The 26,953-nt window shown below is 43.0% G+C and overlaps 1 protein-coding gene across 6 annotated transcripts; it reads left to right on the forward strand.

Annotated features, from left to right (window-relative positions):
- Positions 1–947: 947 nt before the first annotated feature.
- LOC106587066 (src substrate protein p85) lies at positions 948–26,953 on the forward strand. Of its 6 annotated transcripts, none has more exons than XM_014174967.2 (17): positions 948–1,030; positions 4,310–4,393; positions 4,646–4,719; positions 5,004–5,133; positions 5,922–6,032; positions 6,309–6,363; positions 7,087–7,197; positions 10,700–10,810; positions 12,090–12,200; positions 19,227–19,337; positions 22,795–22,850; positions 22,940–23,009; positions 23,135–23,406; positions 23,694–23,708; positions 23,810–23,960; positions 24,719–24,787; positions 24,992–26,953. In XM_014174967.2, exons 2-17 carry the CDS (start codon positions 4,310–4,312, stop codon positions 25,126–25,128), a joined length of 1,668 nt encoding a protein of 555 aa, XP_014030442.1. In that variant the 5' UTR covers positions 948–1,030; the 3' UTR covers positions 25,129–26,953. The 6 variants fall into 6 exon arrangements, with proteins under 6 accessions (XP_014030442.1, XP_014030441.1, XP_014030443.1 ...); XM_014174966.2 differs by having other exon boundaries at positions 949–1,085; XM_014174968.2 differs by lacking the exon at positions 23,694–23,708 and having other exon boundaries at positions 949–1,085.

The raw sequence follows: 26,953 nt of genomic DNA on the forward strand, positions 1-26,953 counted from the left end.
GTGAAGATGCAGAGCATGGATTGTAACAATTGCATAAAATGTACCGTACAGCAACGTGATGATGCAAGCAGTGTGCAGTGGTGTTACTCCCCAACCCTGCTGAGTGCTTATGGTTAATGTGAATGAGGCTTCAGGGATTTTACAGCAGAGGCATAACAAGGAATCCTTTTGATGAATGCTCTGTCCTCACAGGCCCCTGAGTCTGTCTAGGGATGTGATTTGAACTGTGACTGAAGGAGTGGGATGGTTTTGGATTGATATATAAATATTTTTTTATGATTGAATACTTCAAAATGGAGATTGCCTCAATGACACTGCCCATGCCTCTATAATGGCACAGATACTAGTGCCGTGTTCAAAACAACGGTGAACTCTGAGAAAGAGGTCAAATCATGATGTCAGTGATCTTCAGGTCAGAGTTCTAGAAAGAGGCCTGAGTTTCCGATTTGGAACTCTGAGTTGGATGACTGTTTAAATACATTTTTCCCAGTCAGAGATCGTTTTTACTGAGTTCCCAGTTGTTTTGAACGCATTGAAGTCGGAGATTTCTGAGTTCCGAGCTCCCAGTTGTTTTGAACTCAGCAAAATAAGAGTATTTAAAAAAAAAAAATATATATATATATATATATATATATATATATATATATATATATATATATATATATATATTATAACATTTCAAATTACAATATAATAACAACATAAAAACACAGGACATCACTACACGTATATTTTCTCTGAAGAAACATAAAATAACATTAAGGGGTTTCAGTTGTACAAAGCTATGACAGAGTTGTAAGCATACAGTGTTTTTGTTGTTGTTATTGACACATTTTAGAGATCTTATAAAATATTGGATTTCAAGTAAAAATGTATTGCATTTGGGGACAAAATTGTCGGCAAAAGATGAGTCCTCTGTCCAGCTCTATGAAAGCTGCGTCACTCCCCAAGCAGGAAGTGGGATATTGGGAAAGCCGGAAGAGAGCTCGCCAAAAGGAATATTCTATCACACCCCGAGGACTGTCAAGAGGTGCATTATTTTCACATCTGAAATATATTTTTGACAGCAGGGAGTTTTCATAAAAGTAAGTGATTGAGATAAACATATACGCGCTCGAGCTCTTTGCAGGATGGAATGCAGGATGAATTTAAAAAAACAGTTCGAGCTTGACTAGTGCCTGTGGCTAAGTCATTTTCGAGACAAGCCACAGCTAGCTAACTGGAACAGGAAATACTATTACTATTTTATGTTTAGTAACTATAATCTAGCTACGATGTGCTTCACTTGTGTCATTTTCTAATAGAAATATCTCGTTCCCTGTACCGTCTTTTCTGATTACACTGTTAAACTACTGCAAATTAAAATATGTCGCAAGGTTTGGTAAAGATCAGCAATCAAGTAAATGCTAATAATGTAGCTACTTTACAAGCTATGTCCATGTTATTTGTTTGTAATCTCTCACATGTGCCTTTGACAAGGCAGCACATTTGAATGGCTGTTGCTGCTGCATTGTCCCTGTACAGTTGTCCAGTCCAGCTACAGAACGCGGAAATACTAGTTAACTACATTATGAATACACAGCTGCCTGATTATTTATTTTTGTATCTTTCTTCTAGCTAACCAATTGTCTTGCATTTGTATCATGGACGTAGCTTTTCGAACTAAACGCCCAATCTACAGTCATGGCCAAAAGTTTTGAGAATGAGACAAATATTAATTTCCAAAGTTTGCTGCCTCAGTGTCTTTAGATATTTTTGTCAGATGTTACTATGGAATACTGAAGTATAATTACAAGCATTTCATAAGTGTCAAAGGCTTTTATTGATAATGACATGAAGTTGATGCAAAGAGTCAATATTTGTGTTGACCCTTCTTTTTCAAGACCTCTGCTATCCACCCTGGCATGCTGTCAATTAACTTCTGGGCCACATCCTGACTGATGGCAGCCCATTCTTGCATAATCAATGCTTGGAGTTTGTGGGTTTTTGTTTGTCCACCCGTCTCTTGAGGATTGACCACAAGTTCTCAATGGGATTAAGGTCTGGGGAGTTTCCTGGCAAAGGACCCAAAATATTGATGTTTTGTTCCCCGAGCCATTTAGTTATCACTTTTGCCTTATGGCAAGGTGCTCCATCATGCTGGAAAAGGCATTGTTCGTCACCAAACTGTTCCTGGATGGTTGGGAGAAGTTGCTCTCGGAGGATGTGTTGGTACCATTCTTTATTCATGGCTGTGTTCTTAGGTAAAATTGTGAGTGAGCCCACTCCCTTGGCTGAGAAGCAACCCCACACATGAATGGTCTCAGGATGCTTTACTGTTGGCATGACACAGGACTGATGGTAGCGCTCACTTTGTCTTCTCCGGACAAGCTTTTTCCCGGATGCCCCAAACAATCGGAAAGGGGATTCAGAGAAAATGACTTTACCCCAGTCCTCAGCAGTCCAATCCCTGTACCTTTTGCAGAATATCAGTCTGTCCCTGACGTTTTTCCTGGAGAGAAGTGGCTTCTTTGCTGCCCTTCTTGACACCAGGCCATCCTCCAAAAGTCTTCGCCTCACTGCGTGCAGATGCACTCACACCTGCCTGCTGCCATTCCTGAGCAAGCTCTGTACTGGTGATGCCCCGATCCCGCAGCTGAATCAACTTTAGGAGACGGTCCTGGCGCTTGCTGGACTTTCTTGGGCGCCCTGAAGCCTTCTTCACAACAATTGAACCGCTCTCCTTGAAGTTCTTGATGATCTGATAAATGGTTGATTTAGGTGCAATCTAACTGGCAGCAATATCCTTGCCTGTGAAGCCCTTTTTGTGCAAAGCAATGATGACGGCATGTGTTTCCTTGCAGGTAACCATGGTTGACAGAGGAAGAACAATGATTCCAAGCACCACCCTCGTTTTGAAGCTTCCAGTCTGTTATTCGAACTCAATCAGCATGAGAGAGTGATCTCCAGCCTTGTCCTCGTCAACAATCACACCTGTGTTAACGAGAGAATCACTGACATGGCGTCAGCTGGTCCTTTTGTGGCAGGGTTGACATGCAGTGGAAATGTTTTAGGTGGATTCAGTTCATTTGCATGGCAAAGATGGACTTTGCAATTAATTGCAATTCATCTGATCACTCTTCATAACATTCTGGAGTATATGCAAATTGCCATCATACAAACTGAGGCAGCAGACTTTGAAAATTAATATTTGTGTCATTCTCAACTTTTGGCCACGACTGTACGTGTGTGGTGGTGCTGACAGCCTTCAATAACTCATCATCAGTGTGCAATACAAGAAGGGACTTTTGTGTTGAACTTGAATAGCTAGAATAGATTGGTTAGCTGACATCACGAAAACAATGCGCACGTTTCAATGGGTCCGAAATCCGCAAATAGTTTTGATGCTGGAAGGACAGATCGCCAACAATAAACTGCCATGTGGGGAATCCTAAGTGGCTCGTTTCAGCTAGTTTCATATTGTCCTCGACTTGATACCATGTCTTGTTTTGAGGTATTTGGACGGATTTCACATCAGTACAATGGCTAAAATTCGCTACCTAGCTAACCAACAACTGTAACGATGTATGTGAGAAACAAGTGTTCATTGTGCAATGTATTTATGTTTTCAACTAACATTGGAGACGATATCATTTACATGTTGTCAACATTCTAAGCCAACCCCGTCTGTTTTGCCCCATAGTTGTGCACACGTCGGTTTTGTAGCTAAAACAACTAACCCGTCTATGGCCACACCCCTTTCTTATTTTATACGTTTTTTTTAAGGGGCTTTGCTATATATGGGGTGTGGTATGTCACAACTGTGGCAGACGGAAGACCATCATTATGTTGTTACAGAGAGAGTCCCATGTTGTAACGGGGTGCATCCTCCCTCCTTTTTCCCTCTCGGAATGAATGGAGCCACATCGTGTACTACCAGCTCATTGAACACAGATCATTGAACACAGTCTTGTGCTGAGTTAGGTCTTAGTTAAAAGTGGCCCTTCTCGCTGAGACTTGGGTGCTGGATTTTGGCCAAAGGCAACCTCAAAAAAGCCCCATCCCAGCATTTGAAAAACGTCTTACTGGTTGATGATTATTATTAGGTTATTCAATTGTCTGCTGATGTTTTATGACATTCAGATGGGTTTCAGGTCCTATCAAATTCATAGGAAGATTAGAATATCGATATACCAACAAAATGTTAGAAACTAACAGCTCACAGGAAAGTTGGGGCGATCATTTCCAGCTGTCACATTATCGGACATAAGTAGCTAAGTGTGTGTATGTTTGAGCGTGCGAGCCAGTATAACCAGTGTATTCTCCCCAGATGTGGAAGGCAGCAGCAGGTCAGTCCGTCACCGTGGCAGTGGATGACGGAGGTGACGACTGGGAGACAGACCCAGACTTTGAGGTAAATCAACCATGGTAATGAAGTCCGGTTTCAGTCCAGAGCAACGGATTTTTTTTCACCTGTTTCTGCTATTTTATTAACACCTCACCATCTCCTCTCCTTACCCTGTGCCCACTAAATCTCTTTCTTTGACTATTCCTCCTCTTCTCCATATTCCTCTGCCTCCCCTCTTTCCCCATTATACCTTTCTCTTTCCCTCCCTCTTTCCTCTCCTTCCCGGTGACCCCTTGCTCCTTGTTTCCGTGCTAACAGAATGACGTTTCAGAGAAGGAGCAGCGGTGGGGGGCCAAGACGGTAGAAGGCTCCGGTCACCAGGAACACATTAAGTGAGTACTACTGCTGCCTTCATCATCCTTATCATCAACAACAGTTTTCATAATCAGCTTCAGTACCATTTCAAACATGATCATTTCAACTTCATTGTAATCATGATCTTCACATTGTCTACCTGTCGATGATTTTTCATCTTTGGTCATTCCATTATCTCAGTTAACCTTAAAAAAAAGTTTTTTTTTAGGATGGTCAGTAAACCACAGTGGAGCCCACAGTCATTTTTACCCCATTATTTCTCTCCTTCCTCCCCATCTTTTCCCTCCTACCCCCTCTCCAGTATCCACAAGCTGCGTGAGAACGTGTCGTCGGAGCACAGTGACCTTAGGCAGAAGGAGCAGGCCGCCATGCCCAAAGCCTCGGACGGCTATGGGGGCAAGTTTGGGGTGCAGCAGGACCGCATGGACAAGGTGAATGGTGACCATAGTAATGAATTACTAGAACGGAAAATGCCCCTCAGATCACAGCAATTTGATTATATTTTTATTTTGGTGACCACATCTGTAGAAAAGCTTCTTATCCAATGATTCAAAGCCCAGGACCAACAGCTGATCACTATTACAATAGGCTCCAGAGGGAGCGTGGGAACATTATTTTGGAATGGAATTAATTTAACCTGATTGGCATAACATTGGCAATTGCATTTGTCTTCTACTGATATGTTAACATTTACAAACACACACACACAGAAATGTTGCTGTGCGTTGACTGTGATTTGTGGCAAAAGCAGCTGAGCTAATCATTGCTGTTTGAGTCTTGTTATCCACAATGCTCTAGCCCTCTCTAACTATCTCTCTCTCTCTGTTTGTGTGCACTGTTTTACTGTTTGTGTGTGCGTATATATATATATATATATATATATATATATATATATATATATATATATATATATATATATGTATGTATATATGTGTGTGTGTATGTATGTATATGTATGTGTGTGTGTGTGTGTGTGAGAACAGGGTGTGACGGTGAGCAGGCAGGGGGCCATTTGACCCCCCCCCCCCTCTCTCTCACTCTGCCTGCACACTGGTCAGTGTGTTGTGAATGTTATGACCCATCACTGTTTACCCCACTCTGTGTCTGTGTGTGACTCAGCTGTCAACACCTGATCAAACTACTGCATACCCAGCAGTCAGCCTCACACTGTTTGCATTTATTCACCCCTCTCTCCCTCTGTCCATCTCTCTTTCTCAAGTCTGCGGTGGGCCATGAGTACCAGAGTAAGCTGTCCAAGCACTGCTCTCAGACAGACACATCCAAAGGCTTCGGGGGGAAGTTTGGAGTACAGGGCGACCGCGTCGACAAGGTACGCTCATCACAGTCACATTGGGTTCTCATGGTCAGGTCACATGGTCAGGAAAAAAACTCCTGACCCAACTCATCACCACACAGCGATTTTAGGTCTGAATGCTAACTTAACAATAATACAATTTGAGTTAGTGCCCATCTCTCAAGTTATGTCATTTAGATGAGAATACTTGAATAGCATGAAAAGATACTGTATGATGGTGCTGAGTAATGCTGCATTCTCCTTTGGCTGATTACTTTGTTAACTTCAACATGGAGATCTCTCCCTTTTCAGTCCGCCGTCGGGTTTGACTATGCCGGGAAGACTGAGAAACACGCGTCGCAGAAAGGTGATTTTACACGGTCTGTTAAAACGGGCAAACAACACAAGTTGAACAGGTCAATGTTTTATAACTCTGGGTAGAAGTTGCACAATTAGCTCTGATCTAAGATCAGCTCACGATCCTTAGTCCCCACAAGTCCTAACCGTATCCATCCGGGGGTAAAAGGCCAAACTGACCTGAGCATTCTGAGTACAACCTAGTTGTTTAGACACTTCACATAGTTCAGAACTGTCTGCTCTGTAAACCATCTGGATGTAATAGTATCTGGCCCAGCCAGACCTTTATGGTATAAGGATGGGTGTGAGTGGCATCCGATGCTGTGTGAGTGAGTATGCTGTTGGCTCTCAGTGCTCCCCACTCCAGCTGCACTCCTGTGATTCCATGCTGTGACCACTATTGTTCCTCACCCCCCTTTAGTTGATAGCGCTATGTGCTCAATTCCAAATGAACCCCTACCTCCTACTGCCTAAGACACTTGATCTAAAATGACTACATAAGTGTAAGCAAGATGACGACAGCTCCACCTTGCCCTCTGATAGTCTTTACCCATATTGCTCACACCTATTCTATTAAACACTCTGATTCTGAATTTTACACCAGACCTACTGTACATGAAGTGCCTAGATGGTATGGACTAGGGGTTGATTTTGGATTGAGCATTCATCACTGCAGCCACCTATCCCTGCTTCTTTCTTGACCTTTGACCCCTCCCCTTGCTTTGATGTGCAGACTACTCCACAGGGTTTGGGGGGAAATATGGGGTGCAGGCAGACCGCGTGGACAAGACTGCAATGGGCTTTGAATACCAGGGCAAAACAGAGAAACACGACTCCCAGAAAGGTTTGTGTAGCGAGTAATACACACACCATTTGTGCATGGACACACCCACACATAACTTTTGCCATTTTGTGCACGAATGTAAGTTCCAGAAAGGTTTGTGTAGCATAAAATGAGTACACACACACGCACTGAGGGCAAAGCAGGGAAATGCAGTCTGTCCTGGTGTCTCGCACACACACACACACACACACTGTTTATAAAGGCAAAACCTGCTACAGAGGATGTATCATTGCCTTGCTGTACCCCCCCTACCCACGCAAACACCCGCCCACGCTCTGTGTGTTTGTGTGCAGGTCAAGGCCAGGCACGTTGATGACTGAGCTTTTTACTCCTTGGTTACATTATTTTACAGCGGTGGTCAGCAACCCTGGTCCTGGAGAGCTACATGGTCGTTCCAACAATTCAGTGTGTTTTTGATTTCACCTCATTTTAACATTGTCATAAAAAAACACACGTTAAACTTAATAACAAATACGTTTTCCCATCTCAAGAGGTTACATAAAAAAATGACTATATTAAGTGTCAAATAAAGTAGCAGGGTTGACCGCAACAGGGTTGACCGCAACATGGAAGCTTATGTGCAACGGAGAGGGGAAATTGAATGCAAGCTTCACCAAAATAAATGACATTGTTAAAAGATTTCTGGCCTGTCTGTGTAACAGGGTTGACGTGACTATTGGATGTTTAGTGTTCCTTTTAAAAAAATGAATAGTTTCACCATATTAAAACGAGAGTTCTCTTCACGGAATGGCGTTAACCTTAAAATGAGGGACAGGCGTACAGTACCAGTCAAAAGTTGGGACACACCTATTCATTCCAGAGTTTTTCTTAATTTTTACTATTTTCTACATTGTAGAATAATACATCAAAACTAGGAAATAACACATGGAATCATGTAGTAACCAAGAAACTATTAAGCAAATCAAAATGTAATTTCAAATTTGCGATTATTAAAAGTAGCCACCGTTTGCCTTGACAGCTTTGCACACTCTTGGCGTTCTCTCACAACCAGCTTCATGAGGAATGCTTTTCCAACATTCTTGAAGGAGTTCTCACATGCTGAGCACTTGATGGCTGCTTTTCCTTCACTCTGCGGTCCAACTCATCCCAAACCATCTCAATTGCGTGGAGGTCGGGTGATTGTGGAGGCCAGGTCATCTGATGCAGCACTCCATAACTCTCCTTGGTCAAATAGCCCTTACAAATCAAATCAAAGTTTATTTGTCACGCGTGTCAAATACAACAGATGTAGACCGTACAGTGAAATGCTTACTTACAGGCTCTAACCAATAGTGCGAAAAATAAGGTGTGTGTGTGTGTGTGTCGGTAAGTAAAGAAATAAAACAACAGTAAAAGGACATTTGAAAATAACAGTAGCAAGGCTACATACCAACACCGGTTAGTCAGGCTTATTGAGGTAGTATGTACATGTAGGTATGGTTAAAGTAACTATGCATATATGATGAACAGAGAGTAGCGGTAGCGTAAAAAGAGGGGTTGGCGGGTGGTGGGACACAATGCAGATAGCCCGGTTAGCCAATGTGCGGGAGCACTGGTTGGTCGGGCTAATTGAGGTATTATGTACATGAATGTATAGTTAAAGTGACTATGCATATATGATGAACAGAGAGTAGCATCAGCGTAAAAGAGGGGTGGGGGGTGGCACACAATGCAAATAGTCCGGGTAACCATTTGCTTACCTGTTCAGGAATCTTAAGGCTTGGGGGTAAAAACTGTTGAAGCCTTTTTGTCCTAGACTTGGCACTCCGGTACTGCTTGCCATGCGGTAGTAGAGAGAACAGTCTATGACTGGGGTGGCTGGGGTCTTTGACAATTTTTAGGGCCTTCCTCTGACACTGCCTGGCGTAGAGGTCCTGGATGGCAGGCAGCTTTGCCTCAGTGATGTACTGGGCCGTACGCACTACCCTCTGAAGTGCCTTGCGGTCGGAGGCCGAGCAATTGCCGTACCAGGCAGTGATGCAACCGGTCAGGATGCTCTCGATGTTGCAGCTGTAGAACCTTTTGAGGATCTCAGGACCCATGCCAAATCTTGGTGTGTTTGGGTTCATTGTCCTGTTGAAAAACAAATGATAGTCCCACTAAGCTCAAACCAGATGGGATGGCGTATTGCTACAGAATGCTGTGGTAGCCATGCTGGTTAAGTGTGCCATCTAAATATTCTAAACAAATCACAGACCGTGTCACCAGCAAAGCACCATCACACCACCTCCTTCATGCTTCACGGTGGGAATTACACATGCGGAGGTCATCCGTTCACCTACTCTGCATCTTACAAAGACACGGCGGTTGGAACCAAAAATCTCAAATTTCGACTCATCTTCTAAAGGACCAATTTCCACCGGTCTAATGTCCATTGCTCGTGTTTCTTGGGCCAATCAAGTCTATTCTTATTTTTGGTGTTCTTTAGTAGTGGTTTCTTTGCAGCAAGGCTGGTAACTCTAATGAACTTATCCTCTGCAGCAGAGGTAACTCTGGGTCTTTCTTTCCTGTGGTGGTCCTCATGAGAGCCAGTTTCATCATAGCGCTTTATGGTTTTTGCAACTGCGCTTGAGGAAACTTTCCAAGTTCTTTGAAGAATCTGAAATATAAAATATATTTTGATTTAACACTTTTTTGGTTAGTACATGATTCCATTTGTGTTATTTCATAGTTTTGATGTCTTCACTATTATTCTACAATGTAGAAAATAAGGAAAAGCCCTGGAATGATTAGGTGTGTCCAAACTTTTGACTGGTACTGTACATTTAATGACTAATCACATGAAATAAATTATCTTCAGAAATTACTTTGTCAAAGCAACAAAATGACGAGGACTACAGTGATGGTGAAACTTTGGTACATTTTTATTTTAAGTGGGTTTAAATCTTCCTAGAAGTGACAGGCTTGACGGTGGGACATATCAAAAGTCTGAATTTGGCGCTTTTGCAAGCCTTTATTCATATCAAAAAATGTATTAATTGAAGCCTTTATTAAAGTATTAATTTAATTGTCCATGTGGTCTATTTTAAAGGGCACTTCATTTAATATAACAGGCTTTTAAAATTCAATATTTGTGCACAATTTCTACTTAATAGGCACTTATTTTGTGGAAAAACCTGACAGGGTGTGCAGGCTTTAGTTTCCGGCCCCATTTAGTGCTGGGCTGGAACAAATACCTGCACATCCTGTAGTTCTCTCAACCAGGGTTGAAGCCCACTGGTTTACAGTGTTGCAGTGTTCTTGCTAAACATTAGGCTGCCAAATTCATGGCTTTGTTGTGCTTTAGCTTGATCAGCTGCCTTGCAGTTCCAGCTAAACATGGTTTTTGGACTGTATGTCAGTGATAACACTTGCCTGTGTATATAGGATATAGAATGGGTATCCAGATGATACCTTGACTGAACTCTGAATTGTCTGCCTTGGGGTAAGCCCAACTATTTTTTTCCCCCCTATGATTAACTATATCTGCTATTTTCCCAAACATTTTCCCGGGTATCAACAGATTACACCAAAGGTTTTGGCGGGAAGTTCGGAGTGGAGACGGACAAGGTGGACAAGAGTGCCTTGGGCTTTGAGTACCAGGGCAAAACAGAGAAGCACGAGTCTCAGAAAGGTGTGTCCTCCTTTGTCACGCATATACTAGGCTTGGGCGGTATCCAGTTTGTCATATATTGTGCCATACCAGGATATTCAGTAATACCAGCACTGAACACAAGGAGCACTGTTTTCAAACCCCACTGATACTCTGTAATCCGAAAGGTTAGAAATGCTAACAAGTACATGTAAAATCCCATAGAGAATGCTAACTAAATGCTAACAAGCACATTGCGAACTTTGACCTAAACTATACAAGTGACAAAAAAATGCTACTCAGTTTGCTGCACCCACAAAACAAATATTAGACAGCAGGGCTCTTGATCCAGGTGGTGATTCTCTGCTGTTACCAAGTGACTGCTTGATTTTGGAATAAGTTAGCCAGATAGCTAAATTATCACTTTCAATGCACAACTGCAGAGCATTTAGCATATTTTAGAGAGTTAACTTAATAGTTATCAAAATTTCTAGCTGGCAAACATTTAGTTATGAATTCCATACTGTAATTAGATCACCTGGAGCATGCTGCACAACAGTGAGTGACTCACAAGGCGCCGATCTCGTTGTTCTGTGCTTGTAAACAAACACCACGTGACTTCGGGACTACTGGTAAGCTTCATAATGAAAGATTGTGACAGGTGAAATGAAGAATGTGATCAATCAAATGGATTTATAAAGCCCCAAATATTCATATTTATTAAAGCACAAATAGATTCAATGATATTGAAAAATCATCCTGTACCTCCCGAAGCCTTAAGCACACACACATACACACTTTATTTTCTATTGTGCCTGTGTAACAAGTGGGATGAGGCAAGACAGTGTGGGGTCATAGATATCTGACAAGTATGTACTACGCCCCCTTCAGCTCTGATCAGACTTGTTTCCCTCTCTCCTACAGTGCCCCAAATATCCTAATAGCTAAATAGTTCTGCTTGTAGGATCTTGTTTTCAAGCTCTCCCGAAGGCCTGGAAACATGTTGCCTTATCATTAGCTTTTCCTCCCTGATTACGCAATCCCAGGCTGAAGGTATCAGCTGGTATCAGAGGGAGGGACAGGTGACCTTCCATTGTTACCCAAACTGCACCAAGGCAGTATTTACAGCCCAGGTGTTGAGATGGTGGCTCTGACATGTGTCCCAGAGTGCCTCCACAGTAGCCATTTTGTAGTGTAGAATTGTATCATATATGTTATCCGGTATTGTACTGTATGACAATCAGCCATTGGAATTATCCAATTTGGGCCTACCTACGTTGCGCTTTAGTATCCATGCTAATATTCTCTGTGCCCTTGACAGATTACGTGAAGGGCTTTGGTGGCAAGTTTGGTGTGCAGACGGACAGACAGGACAAGTCAGCCGTGGGATGGGACCACCAGGAGAAACTGCAGCTCCACGAGTCGCAGAAAGGTACCCGTGTTTGACCTGTCATTACATGCATTTTATTCCACCTAGCCTTAGTAGCAGGAAAACACACAGAGGAATTGTGTTCACATCCTAACCCACCCAACACTCACTTTTTACTATGGTGGTCATTTTGTGGTTTTACTATTGAGTCAATGAGGTTAAAGTACTTCCTTTGTCTGGTGGCATGGCATCTGCCACAGGATTATAATAGAGGAAGTGAGAACAGATAGAGCTAGACATAAGGAGGACTGATCAGTCCAGCACTCAGGCTGGATTTACTGGATGTGCAAAGCACCTTGGTTCTTTTGGTTTAAGTTGACAAAGTTTTTCATTTGCTGTGTGTATTATATACTGTAATTCTATATGTTTCTATTCTGTATGTGTGTGCTTTTATATACTGTATGTAGTAATGCAGTATCGCTATGTGTGTGTGCGCATACGTCTTTGTGTGTGTATGTGTGTTAGGCCTGGACCCGTGTACTTGTTTGTCTGTTTGTGCCTTTGTGTGTGTATATATGTGTGTGTGTGTGTGTGTATATATATATATGTATGTGTGTGTGTGTGTATATATATATGTATGTGTGTGTGTGTGTATATATATATATGTGTGTGTGTGTGTATGTATGTATGTATGTATGTATGTATGTATGTATGTATGTATGTATGTATGTATGTATGTATGTATGTATGTATGTATGTATGTATGTATGTATGTATGTATGTATGTATGTATGTATGTATGTATGTATGTATGTATGTATGTATGTATGTATGTATGTATGTATGTATGTATGTATGTATGTATATATATACTGAGTTTAAATGTATTTGGCTAAGATGTACGTCAACTTCCTACTTCAACTGTGTGTGTGAGATATATATATAAAAACTGAGTTTAAATATATTTGGCTAAGATGTACGTAAACTTCCTACTTCAACTGTGTGTGTGAGATGTATATAAAAACTGAGTTTAAATGTATTTGGCTAAGATGTACGTCAACTGTGTGTGTGAGATATATATAAAAACTGAGTTTAAATATATTTATATATATATATATATATATATATATATATATCTCACACACACAGTTGAAGTTGACGTACATCTTAGCCAAATATATTTAAACTCAGTTTTTATATATATCTCACACACACAGTTGAAGTAGGAAGTTGACGTACATCTTAGCCAAATACATTTAAACTCAGTTTTTCACAATTCCTGACATTTAATCCTGGTAAAAATTCCCTGTTTTAGGTCAGTTAGGATCACCACTTTATTTTAAGAATGTGAAATGTCAGAATAAAAGTAGAGAGAACTATTTATTTCAGATTTTATTTCTTTCATCACATTCCCAGTGGGTCAGAAGTTTACATACACTCAATTGGTATTTGGTAGCATTGCCTTTAAATTGTTTAACTTGGGTCAAATGTTTCGGGTAGCCTTCCACAAGCTTCCCACAATAAGTTGGGTGATTTTTGGCCCACTCTTTCTGACAGAGCTGGTGTAACTGAGTCAGGTTTGTAGGCCTCTTTGCTCGCACACGCTTTTTCAGTTCTGCCCACAAATGTTCTATTGGATTGAGGTCAGAGCTTTGTGATGGCCACTCCAATACCTTGACTTTGTTGTCCTTAAGCCATTTTGCCACAGCTTTGGAAGTATGCTTGGGGTTATTGTCCATTTGGAAGACCCATTTGCGACCAAGCTTTAACTTCCTGTCTGATGTCTTGATGTTGCTTAAATATATCCACATAATTTTCCTTTCCTCATGATGCCATCTATTTTGCGAAGTGCACCAGTCCCTCCTGCAGCAAAGCACCACCTCAACATGATGCTGTCACCCCTGTGCTTCACGGTTGGGATGGTGTTCTTCAGCTTGCAATCCTCCCCCTTTTTCCTCCAAACAACGATGGTCATTATGGCCAAATAGTTCTATTTTTGTTTCAACAGACCAGAGGACATTTCACCAAAAAGTAAGATCTCTGTCCCCATGTGCAGTTGCAAAACGTAGTCTGGCTTTTTTATGGCGGTTTTGGAGCAGTGGCTTCTTCCTTGCTGAGCGGCCTTTCAGGTTATGTTGATATAGGACTTGTTTTTCTGTGGATATAGATACTTTTATACCTGTTTTCTCCAGCATCTTCACAAGGTCCTTTGCTGTTGTTCTGGGATTGATTTGCACTTTTCGCACCAAAGTATGTTCATCTCTATCCTATGTTACAGAACGCGTCTCCTTCCTGAGTGGTATGACGACTGCGTGGTCCCATGGTGTTTATACTTGTGTACCATTGTTTGTACAGATGAACGTGGTACCTTCAGGCGTTTGGAAACTGCTCCCAAGGATGAACCAGACTTGTGGAGGGCCACATTTTTGTTTTCTGAGGTCTTGGCTGATTTATTTAGATTTTCCCATGATGTCAAGCAAAGAGGCACTGAGTTTGAAGGTAGGCCTTGAAATACATCCACAGGTGCACCTCCAATTGACCCAAATGATGTCAATTAGCCCATCAGAAGCTTCTAAAACCATGACATAATTTTCTGGAATTTTCCAAGCTGTTTAAAGGCACAGTCAACTTAGTGTATGTAAACTTCTAACCCACTGGAATTGTGATGCAGTCAATTATAAGTGAAATAATCTGTCTGTAAACAATTGTTGGATAAATGACTTGTGTCATGCACAAAGTAGATGTCCTAACTGACTTGCCAAAACTATAGTTTGTTAACAAGAAATTTGTGGAGTGGTTGACAAATGAGTTTTAATGACTCCAACCTAAGTGTATGTAAACTTCCGACTTCAACTGTGTGTGTGTGTATATGTGTGTGTATATATATTTTTGTTTTTGAATTTTTTTTATTTCACCTTTATTTAATCAGGTAGGCCATTTACAACTGCGACCTGGCCAAGATAAAGCAAAGCAGTGCGACACAAACAACAGAGTTAAACATGGAATAAACAAACGTACAGTAAATAACACAATAGAAAAAGTCTATATACAGTGTGTGCAAATGGTGTGAGGAGGTTAGGCAATAAATAAGCCATAGTAGCGAAGTAATTACAACTTAGCAAATTAACACTGGAGTGAAAGATGTGCAAGTAGAAATACTGGTGTGCAAAAAAGTAAATTAAAACAATATGGGGATGAGGTAGGTAGATTGGATGGGCTATTTACAGATGGGCTGTGTGCAGCGATCGGTAAGCTGCTCAGATAGCTGATGCTTAAAGTTAGTGAGGGAGTTATGTCTCCAACTTCAGTGATTTTTGCAATTCATTCCAGTCATTGGCAGCAGAGAACTGGAAGGAAATGCAGCCAAAGGAGGTGTTGGCTTTGGGGTTGACCAGTGAGATATACCTGCTGGAGCGCGTGCTACGTGTGGGTGTTGTTATGGTGACCAGTGAGCTGAGATAAGGTGGAGCTTTACCTAGCAAAGACTTATAGATGACCTGGAGCCAGTGGGTCTGGCGACGAATATGTAGCAAGGGCCAGCCAACGAGAGCATATAGGTCGCAGTGGTGGGTGGTATATGGGGCTTTGGTGACCAAACGGATGGCACTGTGATAGACTGCATCCAGTTTGCTGAGTAGAGTGTTGGAGGCTATTTTGTAAATTACATCGCCGAAGTCGAGGATCGGTAGGATGGTCAGTTTTATGAGGGTATGTTTGGCAGCGTGAGGGAAGGATGCTTTGTTGCAAAATAGGAAGCCGACTCTAGATTTCATTTTGGATTGGAGGGGTTTAATATGAGTCTGGAAGGAGAGTTTACAGTCTAGCCAGACTCCTAGGTATTTGTAGTTGTCCACATATTCTAAGTCAGAACCGTCCAGAGTAGTGATGCTGGTCGGGCGGGCAGGTGCGGGCAGCGATCAGTTGAAAAGCATGCATTTAGTTTTACTAGCATTTAAGAGCAGTTGGAGGCCCCGGAAGGAGTGTTGTATGGCATTGAAGCTCGTTTGGAGGTTTAAGTGTCCAAAGAAGGGCCATATGTATACAGAATGGTGTCGTCTGCGTAAGAGGTGGATCAGGGAGTCACCAGCAGCAAGAGTGACATCGTTGATATATACAGAGAAAAGAGTCGGCCCGAGATTTGAACTCTGTGGTACCCCCATAGAGACTGCCAGAGGTCCAGACAACAGGCCCTCTGATTTGACACACTGAACTCTGAGAAGTAGTTGGTGAACCAGGCGAGGCAGTCATTTGAGAAGCCAAGGTTGTTGAGTCTGCCGATTTTAAGAATGCGGTGATTGACAGAATCGAAAGCCTTGGTCAGGTCGATGAAGATTGATGGTGGTTATGATGACGTTTAGGCATAAAGCAATCACAGGTGTTGATTGGGAGAGCTAGCTAAGACAACGGGTAAGACAACAACAGCTAATCAGTTAAGACAGCAACAACAGGTAAAATGGCGATGAATGGGCAGAGGGTCAGTTAACTACACACAGGGCCTGAGTTCGAGGCTGGGGCCGACAGATAAACAAAATGGAGTACCGTGATTAATGAACAGTCCAGCAGGCATCATCTATGTAGCCAAATGATCATAGGGTCCAGTGAACAGCAATAGACGAAACAGGGAAGCCGCTAGGTAGTCGTTACTACACTAGCAAGCAGGAGACACAGCGTTAAAAAATAAAGTTAGCAGGCCGGGTCTAGTAGATGCGTCTGCTCCGACGTCCAGTTGAGGGCAAAGCGGATGAAATTATGTCGGCAGACCAGTCGTGATAGAACGGCGGGGCTCCGTGTTGACAAAAGGTCCAGGCCAGTTGGCAAAAGAGCTATTGTAGCTGGAGTAATTTCGTTTGCTAGCCGGGAGATGGGACAAGGGCGTTAGCAGCTAGCTAGCAGCGATGATCCGATGCAAATGTCCTGAGCTTACGGCAAGAATCCGGTGGTGTCGTGGATTCTAGTCATGTTAGTGAGGAGTCCGAGAGGCATCAGCTGTGTAGCCGAGTGATCATAGGGTCCACTGAGCAGGCCGAGAGATGGGCCTGGCTCAAGGCTAGCTTCGGGGCTGGGCCGCTCGGTGGCAGCTAGCTAGCTGCGATGATCTGGAGTAATGGTCCAGGGCTTACGGCAGGAATCCGGTGTTGTCGTGGAGAAAAACAGTCCGGTATGCTCAGATTGGCAGGCTGGCAAGTATTATCCAGGCTAAAAGCGGCTGGTGTCTGTGCTAAAGGTAAAGGCCGCTAACAATGTCTAAATAGCTAGTTGCTAATTAGCTGGTTAGCTTCTGATGGCTAGCTTCTGATGGATGTTCTGGCTATAAGGTCTTAAAATAGCAGATCCGTATCACATTGGGTGAGGCGGGTTGCCGGAAGGTATATTTTAATTTAAAAAAATGGAAAAAGAGATTTTTATATATATTATAGAAATTATAGGCAATTAGCAAGACACCCCCAATAAAGGAGTGGTTCTGCAGGTGGGGACCACAGACCACTTCTCAGTTCCTATGCTTCCTGGCTGATGTTTTGGTCACTTTTGAATGCTGGCGGTGCTTTCACTCTAGTGGTAGCATGAGACGGAGTCTACAACCCACACAAGTGGCTCAGGTAGTGCAGCTCATCCAGGATGGCACATCAATGCGAGCTGTGGCAAGAAGGTTTGCTGTGTCTGTCAGCGTAGTGTCCAGAGCATGGAGGCGCTACCAGGAGACAGGCCAGTACATCAGGAGACGTGGAGGAGGCCGTAGGAGGGCAACAACCCAGCAGCAGGACCGCTACCTCCGCCTTTGTGCAAGGAGGAGCAGGAGGAGCACTGCCAGAGCCCTGCAAAATGACCTCCAGCAGGCCACAAATGTGCATGTGTCTGCTCAAACGGTCAGAAACAGACTCCATGAGGGTGGTATGAGGGCCCGACGTCCACAGGTGGGGGTTGTGCTTACAGCCCAACACCGTGCAGGACGTTTGGCATTTGCCAGAGAACGCCAAGATTGGCAAATTCGCCACTGGCGCCCTGTGCTCTTCACAGATGAAAGCAGGTTCACACTGAGCACGTGATAGACGTGACAGAGTCTGGAGACGCCGTGGAGAACGTTCTGCTGCCTGCAACATCCTCCAGCATGACCGGTTTGGCGGTGGGTCAGTCATGGTGTGGGGTGGCATTTCTTTGGGTGGCCGCACAGCCCACCATGTGCTCGCCAGAGGTAGCCTGACTGCCATTAGGTACCGAGATGAGATCCTCAGACCCCTTGTGAGACCATATGCTGGTGCGGTTGGCCCTGGGTTCCTCCTAATGCAAGACAATGCTAGACCTCATGTGGCTGGAGTGTGTCAGCAGTTCCTGCAAGAGGAAGGCATTGATGCTATGGACTGGCCCGCCCGTTCCCCAGACCTGAATCCAATTGAGCACATCTGGGACATCATGTCTCGCTCCATCCACCAATGCCACGTTGCACCACAGACTGTCCAGGAGTTGGCGGATGCTTTAGTCCAGGTCTGGGAGGAGATCCCTCAGGAGACCATCCTCCACCTCATCAGGAGCATGCCCAGGCGTTGTAGGGAGGTCATACAGGCACGTGGAGGCCACACACACTACTGAGCCTCATTTTGACTTGTTTTAAGGACATTACATCAAAGTTGGATCAGCCTGTAGTGTGGTTTTACACTTTAATTTTGAGTGTGACTCCAAATCCAGACCTCCATGGGTTGATGAATTGGATTTCCATTGACTATTTTTGTGATTTTGTTGTCAACACATTCAACTATGTAAAGAAAAAAGTATTTAATAAGATTATTTCTTTCATTCAGATCTAGGATGTGTTGTTTAAGTGTTCCCTTCATTTTTTTGAGCAGTATGTATATGTGTGTGTATGTGTGTGTGTGTGTGTGTGTGTGTGTGTGTGTGTGTGTGTGTGTGTGTGTGTGTGTGTGTGTGTATATTTGTCTGTGTGTATCTATCGATATATGTATATCTATAGATGTAGATATGAAGAAAATATGTATGTATATATATATTTGTGTGTATATCTGTCTGTGTGTGTGTATCTATCTGTGTATGTGTATATATAGTTTGTATGTCTCTATATGTTTTGTATTGTTTCAGACTATAAGCGTGGGTTCGGAGGGCAGTATGGGGTAGAGGTGGAGAAGCAAGACCAATGTGCCCTGGGTTATGAGCACAAGGAGAGGCTGGCCAAGCACGAGTCTCAGCAAGGCACAGAACACACCATCCCTCGTTTTCTTTCCAAAGTTTATTCTCCTTCCTTTTGCCCTAGCACTGTTTTGGAATGTCTAAAGCGCCTTTGCCCTTTACCCATCTTAGTCCCCCTTCAAAACATCACCCCTACTGTGCAAACCTACCCCCAGGACTGGAAGATATTGACACAAAATAAATTAATCACCAATCGCAATAATATACAGTACCAGTTTGGACCTTCTCGTTCCAGGGTTTTTCTTAATTTTTACTATTTTCTACATTGTAGAATAATAGTGAAGACATCAAAACTATGAAATGACACATATGGAATCATGTAGTAACCAAAAAACTGTTAAACAAATCAATATATTTTATATTTGAGATTCTTCAAAGTAGCCACCCTTTGCCTTGACAGCTTTGCACACTCTTGGCATTCTCTCAACCAGCATCATGAGGTAGTCACCTGGAATGCATTTTAATTAAGAGGTGTTCCTTGTTAAAAGTTAATTTGTGGATTTTTTTCTTAATGCTTTTGAGCCAATCAGTTGTGTTGTAACAAGGTAGGGGTGATATACAGAAGATTGCCATATTTGGTAAAAGACCAAGTCCATATTATGGCAAGAATAGCTCAAATAAGCAAAGAGAAACGACAGTCCATCATTACTTTAAGACATGAAGGTCAGTCAATGCCCAACATTTCAAGAACTTTGAAAGTGTCTTCAAGTGCAGTCGCAAAAACCATCAAGCTCTTTGATGAACTGACTCTCATGAGGACCGCCACAGGAAATGAAGACCCAGAGTTACCACTGCTGCAGAGGATAAGTTCATTAGAGTTACCTATCTCCGGAATGGCAGCCCAAATAAATGCTTCACAGAGTTCAAGTAACAGACACATCTCAATATCAACTGTTCAGAGGAGACTGCGTGAATCAGGCCTTCATGGTCGAATTGCTGCAAATAAACCACTACTAAAGGACACCAATAATAAGAAGAGACTTGCTTGTGCCAAGAAACACGAGCAAAGGGAAATCTGTCCTTTGGTCTGAGTCCAAATTTTAGATTTTTGGTTCCAACCGCCGTGTCTTTGTGAGACGCAGCGTAGGTGAACGGATGATCTCCATATGTGGTTCCCACCGTGAAGCATGGAGGAGGAGGAGGAGGAGGTGTGGTGGTGCTTTGCTGGGTGCTTTGCTGGTGACAGTGTCTGTGATTTTAGAATTCAAGACATTCTGCAGCAATATGCCATCCCATCTGGTTGTGCTTAGTGGGACTATTATTTGTTTTTCAGCAGGACAATGACCGAACACACCTCCAAGCTGTGCAAGGGCTATTTGACCAAGAAAGAGAGCAATGGAGTGCTGCATCAGATGACCTGGCCTCAACAATCGCCCGACCTCAACCCAATTGAGATGGTTTGGGATGGGTTGGACCGTGGAGGAAGGAAAATCAGCCAACAAGTGCTCAGCATATGTGGGAACTCCTTCACAAGCATTTCGCTACACATGTGGTTAGCAGATGTTATTGCGAGTATGTGACCAATAACATTTGATTTTGATTTGAAGTCTGTTGGAAAAGCATTCCTTATGAAGTTGGTTGAGAGAATGCGAAGGGTGAAAAGCTGTTTTCTATTTTTCATAGTTTTGACGTCTTCACTATTATTCTACAATGTAGAACATTTTTAAAATGTAATAAAACCCTTGAATGATTGTCAACTTTTTTCACTGGTACTGTACATAGACAGGCAGACATACATATACACATAAATACATATACACGTGCATAGTTAAACACACACACTACTTGACCTAAAGTATGAGGACACCTTCTTGCCGAAATATCAATTTTCCAAAATCATGGGCATTAATATGGAGTTGGTCCCCCCCACTTGCTGCTACATCAGCCTCTACACTTCTGGGAAGGCTTTCCACAATATGTTGGAACATTGCTGCTGGGATTTGCTTCCGTTTTGCCACGAGCATTATCTAGGTCAGGCACTAATGTTGGGTGATTAGGCCTGGTTTGCAGTCGGCATTCCAATTCATCCCAAAAGTGTTCAATGGGGCTGAGGTCAGGGCTCTGTGCAGGCCAGTCAAGTTCTTCCACACCGATCTCGACAAACCATTTCTGAATGGACCTCGTTTTGTGCACGGGGGCATTGTCATGCTGGAACGGCCATGGACCTTCCCCAAATTGTTGCCGCAAAGTTGAAGCACAGAATTGTCTAGAATGTAATTTGTATGCTGTACCGTTAAGATTTCCCTTCACAGGGGCCTAGCCCGAACCATGAAAAACAGCCCCAGACCATTATTCCTTCTCCACCAAACGTTACAGTTGGCACTATGCATTGGGGCTTGTAACGTTCTCCTGGCATCCGCCAAACCCAGATTCATCTCTCGTACTGCCAGATGGTGAAGCGTGATTCATCACTCCAGAGAACGTGTTTCCACTGATCCCCAATCCAATGACGGCGAGCCCTACACCACTCCAGCCGATGGTTGGCCTTTGCGCATGGTGATTTTAGGCTTGTGTGGGCTGCTCGGCCATGAAAACCCATTTCATGAAGCTCCAGATGAACAGTTCTTATGCTGATGTTGCTTCCAGAGGCAGTTTGGAACTTTGTAGTGAGTGTTGCAGCTAAGGACAGATGGTTTTTATGTACTATACGCTACAGCACTCGGCGGTCCCTTTCTGTGAGCTTGTGTGGCCTACCACTTTGCAGCTGAGCTTTGTTGCTCCTAGACGTTTCAACTTCACAATAACAGCACTTACAGTTGACCGGGGCAGCTATAGCAGGGCAAAAATTTGACGAACTGACTTGTTGGGAAGGTGGCATCCTATGACTGTGCCACGTTGAAAGTCACTGAGCTCTTCAGTAAGACCATTCTGTGGTCAATATTTGCTATGGAGATTGCATGACTGTGCTTGATTTTATACACTTGTCAGCAATGAGTGTGGCTGAAATAGCTGAATCAACTAATTTGAAGGGGTGTCCACATACTTTTGTATGTCTATAGATAGAACATAATCTTGTAGGATCCTAGGATATAATTAGTATTATAAATGCATATAAATACATTCCTATTGTATGGTAACATAACCCCTATTCAGAAATTTTAACATAAACCCAAGTAGGCAACAATGGCTACAGATTTTGGCAGAAGAGAGGTAGTGTGAATATTGTGGAATACTGACAACTGGCAAAATACTAATCAGTGCACTATTTCGCGATACCAACAAATACACAATGTATTGCCCAGCCCTACCCTTCCTCCATTCTAAGCTTCTTTTTTTTTCATTTTATTTGATCCCCTTTTCACAGGTCTGCATGCCATGCGCTTCATTCCTTTTTTACTTTATCCCTTTTCTTAAATTTAAGCGATGGTTCCCTAAAAAAAAAAAAAAGTTCACCTGTAAAGTGATCTATCACTTGAATCTGTGAATAAAAGGCACACTATTTATTCTCCGCTGTTTACAGACTACTCCCATGGGTTTGGAGGGAAGTTTGGCATCCAGAAGGACAGAATGGATAAGGTACGTTGTCTCTATACCTAATATCTGAAGACCGGGGATTTCTCATCTATTGTGTGTAGTTACTCTCCTCCCTCTCGTTTGAATGGCAGAGTGCAGGTAACTTTGAAGATGTGGAGAAACCAAGACCTGCCTACCAGAGGACCAAGCCTGTGGAAACTGGTAAGTAACCACAAAATCAGCGTGTGTGTGTAAATGCGTGATATGTTTGTCAAGATCATTGCAGAATAGGAACTTGAACCACTGGTTTGATTATGATCTGCCCTCCCTGTGTCATCCCTCCCTAGCCGGGAGCAGCACGGGCAGCATCAAGGCCCGCTTCGAGAACATCGCCAAGCAGAATGAGGAGGAGGACAAGAAGCGGGCGGAGGAGGAGAGAACCCGCCGCCAGGCCAAGGAGAAGCAGGAGCAAGCGGAAGCGCGGCGCAAGATAGAGGAGACAGCTAAGGCTAAGCCTGCCTCCCCGGCTTCTGAGACCATCCCTACCATTAGCCCTACCCCTCCTGCCAAGCAAGCCTCACCTTCGTGTGTACCTGCAGCCGCCGACCCAGTCCACCAGGTGAATGACAACCGGTTCCACCAATCACTGCACTCCCACAAATGCCTGTTTGCTTAACATGCCAACATGCACATCACTTTTTTGCTAGGAGTTAGTTTGCTGAGTAAAATATGGATGAGTACATCCTTCAAAATTGGATGACTCAGTCCTTCTTGCAGTTAAGTGACATTGGCGTGAACAAGGATGGTCTGATTTTTTTTCCCCAATGCTGCAGTCCTCTTCTCGCTTTTACTTTGTGACTTTGACTTTCCTTCCTTCCTTACCATGCTTTCTGTGATATTTCATAGAGGAAGAAAAATAAGGTAAAGTCCCAAAAATAGAAAAACTCATAGTTAAGGAGGAATTTGAATTGACCCAGGGGTTAGGAGCTGTTATCTGACTGTGTCTCTGCTGGCTGTGTCAGGACTCTGGTGTGTACGAGGATCCTACAGCAGCGGAGAATGGGGAAGAGCTGTATGAGGCGGAGCCCATCTCCCGGCCCTCTGCCGAGCAGACGTATGAGGAGCCTCCAGCCCAGGAGGAGGCACTCTACCAGAGTCCTGACGAGACAGGAGGTGAGAGAATGAGTGTGAACGAGAGGGGAGGAGTAGGACATGCCATATGCTGAGTCACTGTGAACTCCATTTCTAACTTGGCTGTTTCTCGTTAAAAAAAAATATGTCCCCTCCATTGTAATGGTCTGAAAGAACTGACCAGGTGAAAGCCAGCCTAATGATGAGCTTCTTTTTTCACCTGTCAAGTCTTTCCAATCACTGCAAATTAAGGGGAGATGATGAGAAAAGGACATAATTTTAAGCGATTGAGCCATTGGGAGAATCTTGATTGGATTCGCTCAGTTCCTTGCGTCCTCTCCTCGATTACCTTTGACCTGAGGGGAAGAGAGGAAACGTGGTAAGAAATGCATGAAATGACTCTCCTTCTACAGTAGTGCGTATTCAGGCAAATTACATTTACAGAGGAGGAATCCCAAAATATGTGTAAGGTAGTAAAAACAGGAGAGCTAGTGCCAGACATTTTATTGACATGGTGTGCATTCGTTCATCCTACGTGAAAACAACAGCTGATTCAAAGAGGGTGTGGCGCATTACAACACTTGTCCCGATAGGATTCACTTAAGTATCCTCGGCTGCAAAATGCTATCAAGGAGAGGCGCATACTCCTCTGTTCAACTATTAATGAATTGACACTCCTACATATGGCGACCACTTATCGGTTTCCGGGTCATGAGGGAGAGGAGGACGGAGGAGTCAAGGAGAGGACCACATTTTTCCCAATTGACAATCTCCCCTTGTGTTTTGTCTTTTCCCTGCAGACGCCCAGACATATGAGTACGGTGAGGACTTGGGGTTAACCGCAGTGGCCCTGTATGACTACCAAGCAGGTGAGTGGAGGCAAGCCCTCTATTGTCTATACTTTGATCATCACATCTATCAAAGCTCTAATTTTTAAAATCAATATCTCATAATTACCCCAAAAATACAATAATTTGGACACATTCATGATATACACAAACCCTTTTGACATTCTTTATAATATGAGGGCAATGGAATGTAAAGTCAACTGATATGGAATGTCTGCCTTCCAGCTGGTGATGACGAGATCTCCTTCGACCCTGATGACATCATCACTAACATTGAGATGATTGACGAGGGCTGGTGGAGGGGTGTGTGCCGGGGTGCCTACGGCCTCTTCCCAGCCAATTACGTTGAGGTTCGGCAATGAGCCCGTATACTACACCAAACAGTCTCTCTCCCCATCCCTCCATCTCTTCTGATTCCTCTCTTTTTCTCGCGCTCTGTCATTCTGTTGATCACGGTGCTTCTTTCAAGTGTGCTCGACATTCTCAGGTCTTTCAGCTGTCCCTGTCTTTCTCCTTTCTCTCGCTCCTCTCCTTGGGAGGAGGCTTCAGCCTGATAAAGGACTCAGAATAAAAGAAGATTCACGGACAAACACTCACCCTGGCTCTGCTACGCAATCGAGAGAGATAACGAGAGTGAGCGGGTGAGCCCTGCTATGACAGAAAGGCCTTTCATGGTAAAGCAAGTCATCAGAAAAACACTACTCCCATTATAATGGCTAGTTATATTCTTGATTTTCTATAAGATGCCAGGCACTCTTGCTGCTTTGCCCCACTTGCACCAGTTAGTTCATTTACTTTAAATTTACTTTGACATGTATTCAAACTTCCACGGTATCGATTGAGACCTGGCTGCTACAGTATCACTCGCAGTATAGATATTAACATCACCAAAGATGGAGATCACAGAGATGACGTAGAAATTAACCCCATGCTTTATGTGCATATAGTGATGTTGTGGTCCTCTTTTTAAGAATGCTTAAAGTAACTTTTAGACCAAGTTTGGAACTAGCATGATGACAGAACACTGGAAATGTATTATGTTTTGATAAAAAAATGGCACTTCTAGAAGTGGTTTGACGATGATTGGTGTGCTAGCACTTTGGTTCAGTTTGGTAATAGTACAGACCAGTAGTGAATTGATTGGTGTGTAACTGAATTTGTGTAGCTGGTTCGGAGAGAACTCTGAGCTGCGGTGATTTCTTTCTCTTTGGAACACTGTTGTTTGCTTTAGTCAGCGGAGATCAGATAACACTAAGAAACCGACTAGGGATGTTTTTGAGGATGTGTTATTGAAAACAGTAAGTTTGCTTAGGGTTACCCACATTTTTGGTGTAACGCCTGCATTTGCTTAATCAAGGGGCAAATACGATCAACGTAGATGTTGTGAACCTCTGTTGCTGCTTCTAGTCTCCTCCTTTTCTCATTGTCATGAAAGAAGACACCAGAAATCAGTAGAAGAAAATAAATAATGTAGCTGTCTTTCTTTTTAATCACCCGCCCATAGTCCTGCGGTAGATCATGTCAGATAGGATGCTGAAAGTAAATGATGTACAGAAACAAACATGTTTTTATGATGCTCTGGGAAATATATTGAGTAGAAAAATAATCTGTATTTCAAATCCCTGCCCTCGCTGCGTGTTCGATGTTGACAAGACCTGTATATTTTGTCACAGGTGTGATGTTACGCTGCCTGTGACAGGAGTCTGTCATGTGTTCTATGTCATGTCTGTAGTGTGTTCATGTACTGTATGTGGGACTTGGTATATTATTATGTCTGGGGCCACATTGACATCCGTATCATGACCAACATGTACTGTTGACTGAGTGACTGCAGAGTGATATTTATCTATAGGTGGCTATAAGTACTAAAATAATACTCAGTAACAATATTGAGCTATAAGGGGGATTTTGACTGTGATTGTTTCTAAAACGCAGAGTGTCATCGGTTAAAATAATCAATCTCACCCCAACGTCACGGCGATCTAATGCAGTAGTGTAGCTTCAGTAGGTGTGTGGGTGAGTGGGGATGGGATCTCATCAAATAAATTCTTTGGGGTTTTATAATAATAAAGTGACCTTTATATTTGTTTCTTTTTATCTGTACTTCTGCTTGCTCAAGTCACCACATTACCTGCTTGTTCTTTTTTTTGTAAGTAAATAGTTTAAATAAACAATGTATGGATAGTA

The sequence above is a fragment of the Salmo salar genome, chromosome ssa26 (genome assembly GCF_905237065.1).
Source record: "Salmo salar chromosome ssa26, Ssal_v3.1, whole genome shotgun sequence".
NCBI lineage: Eukaryota > Metazoa > Chordata > Actinopteri > Salmoniformes > Salmonidae > Salmo > Salmo salar.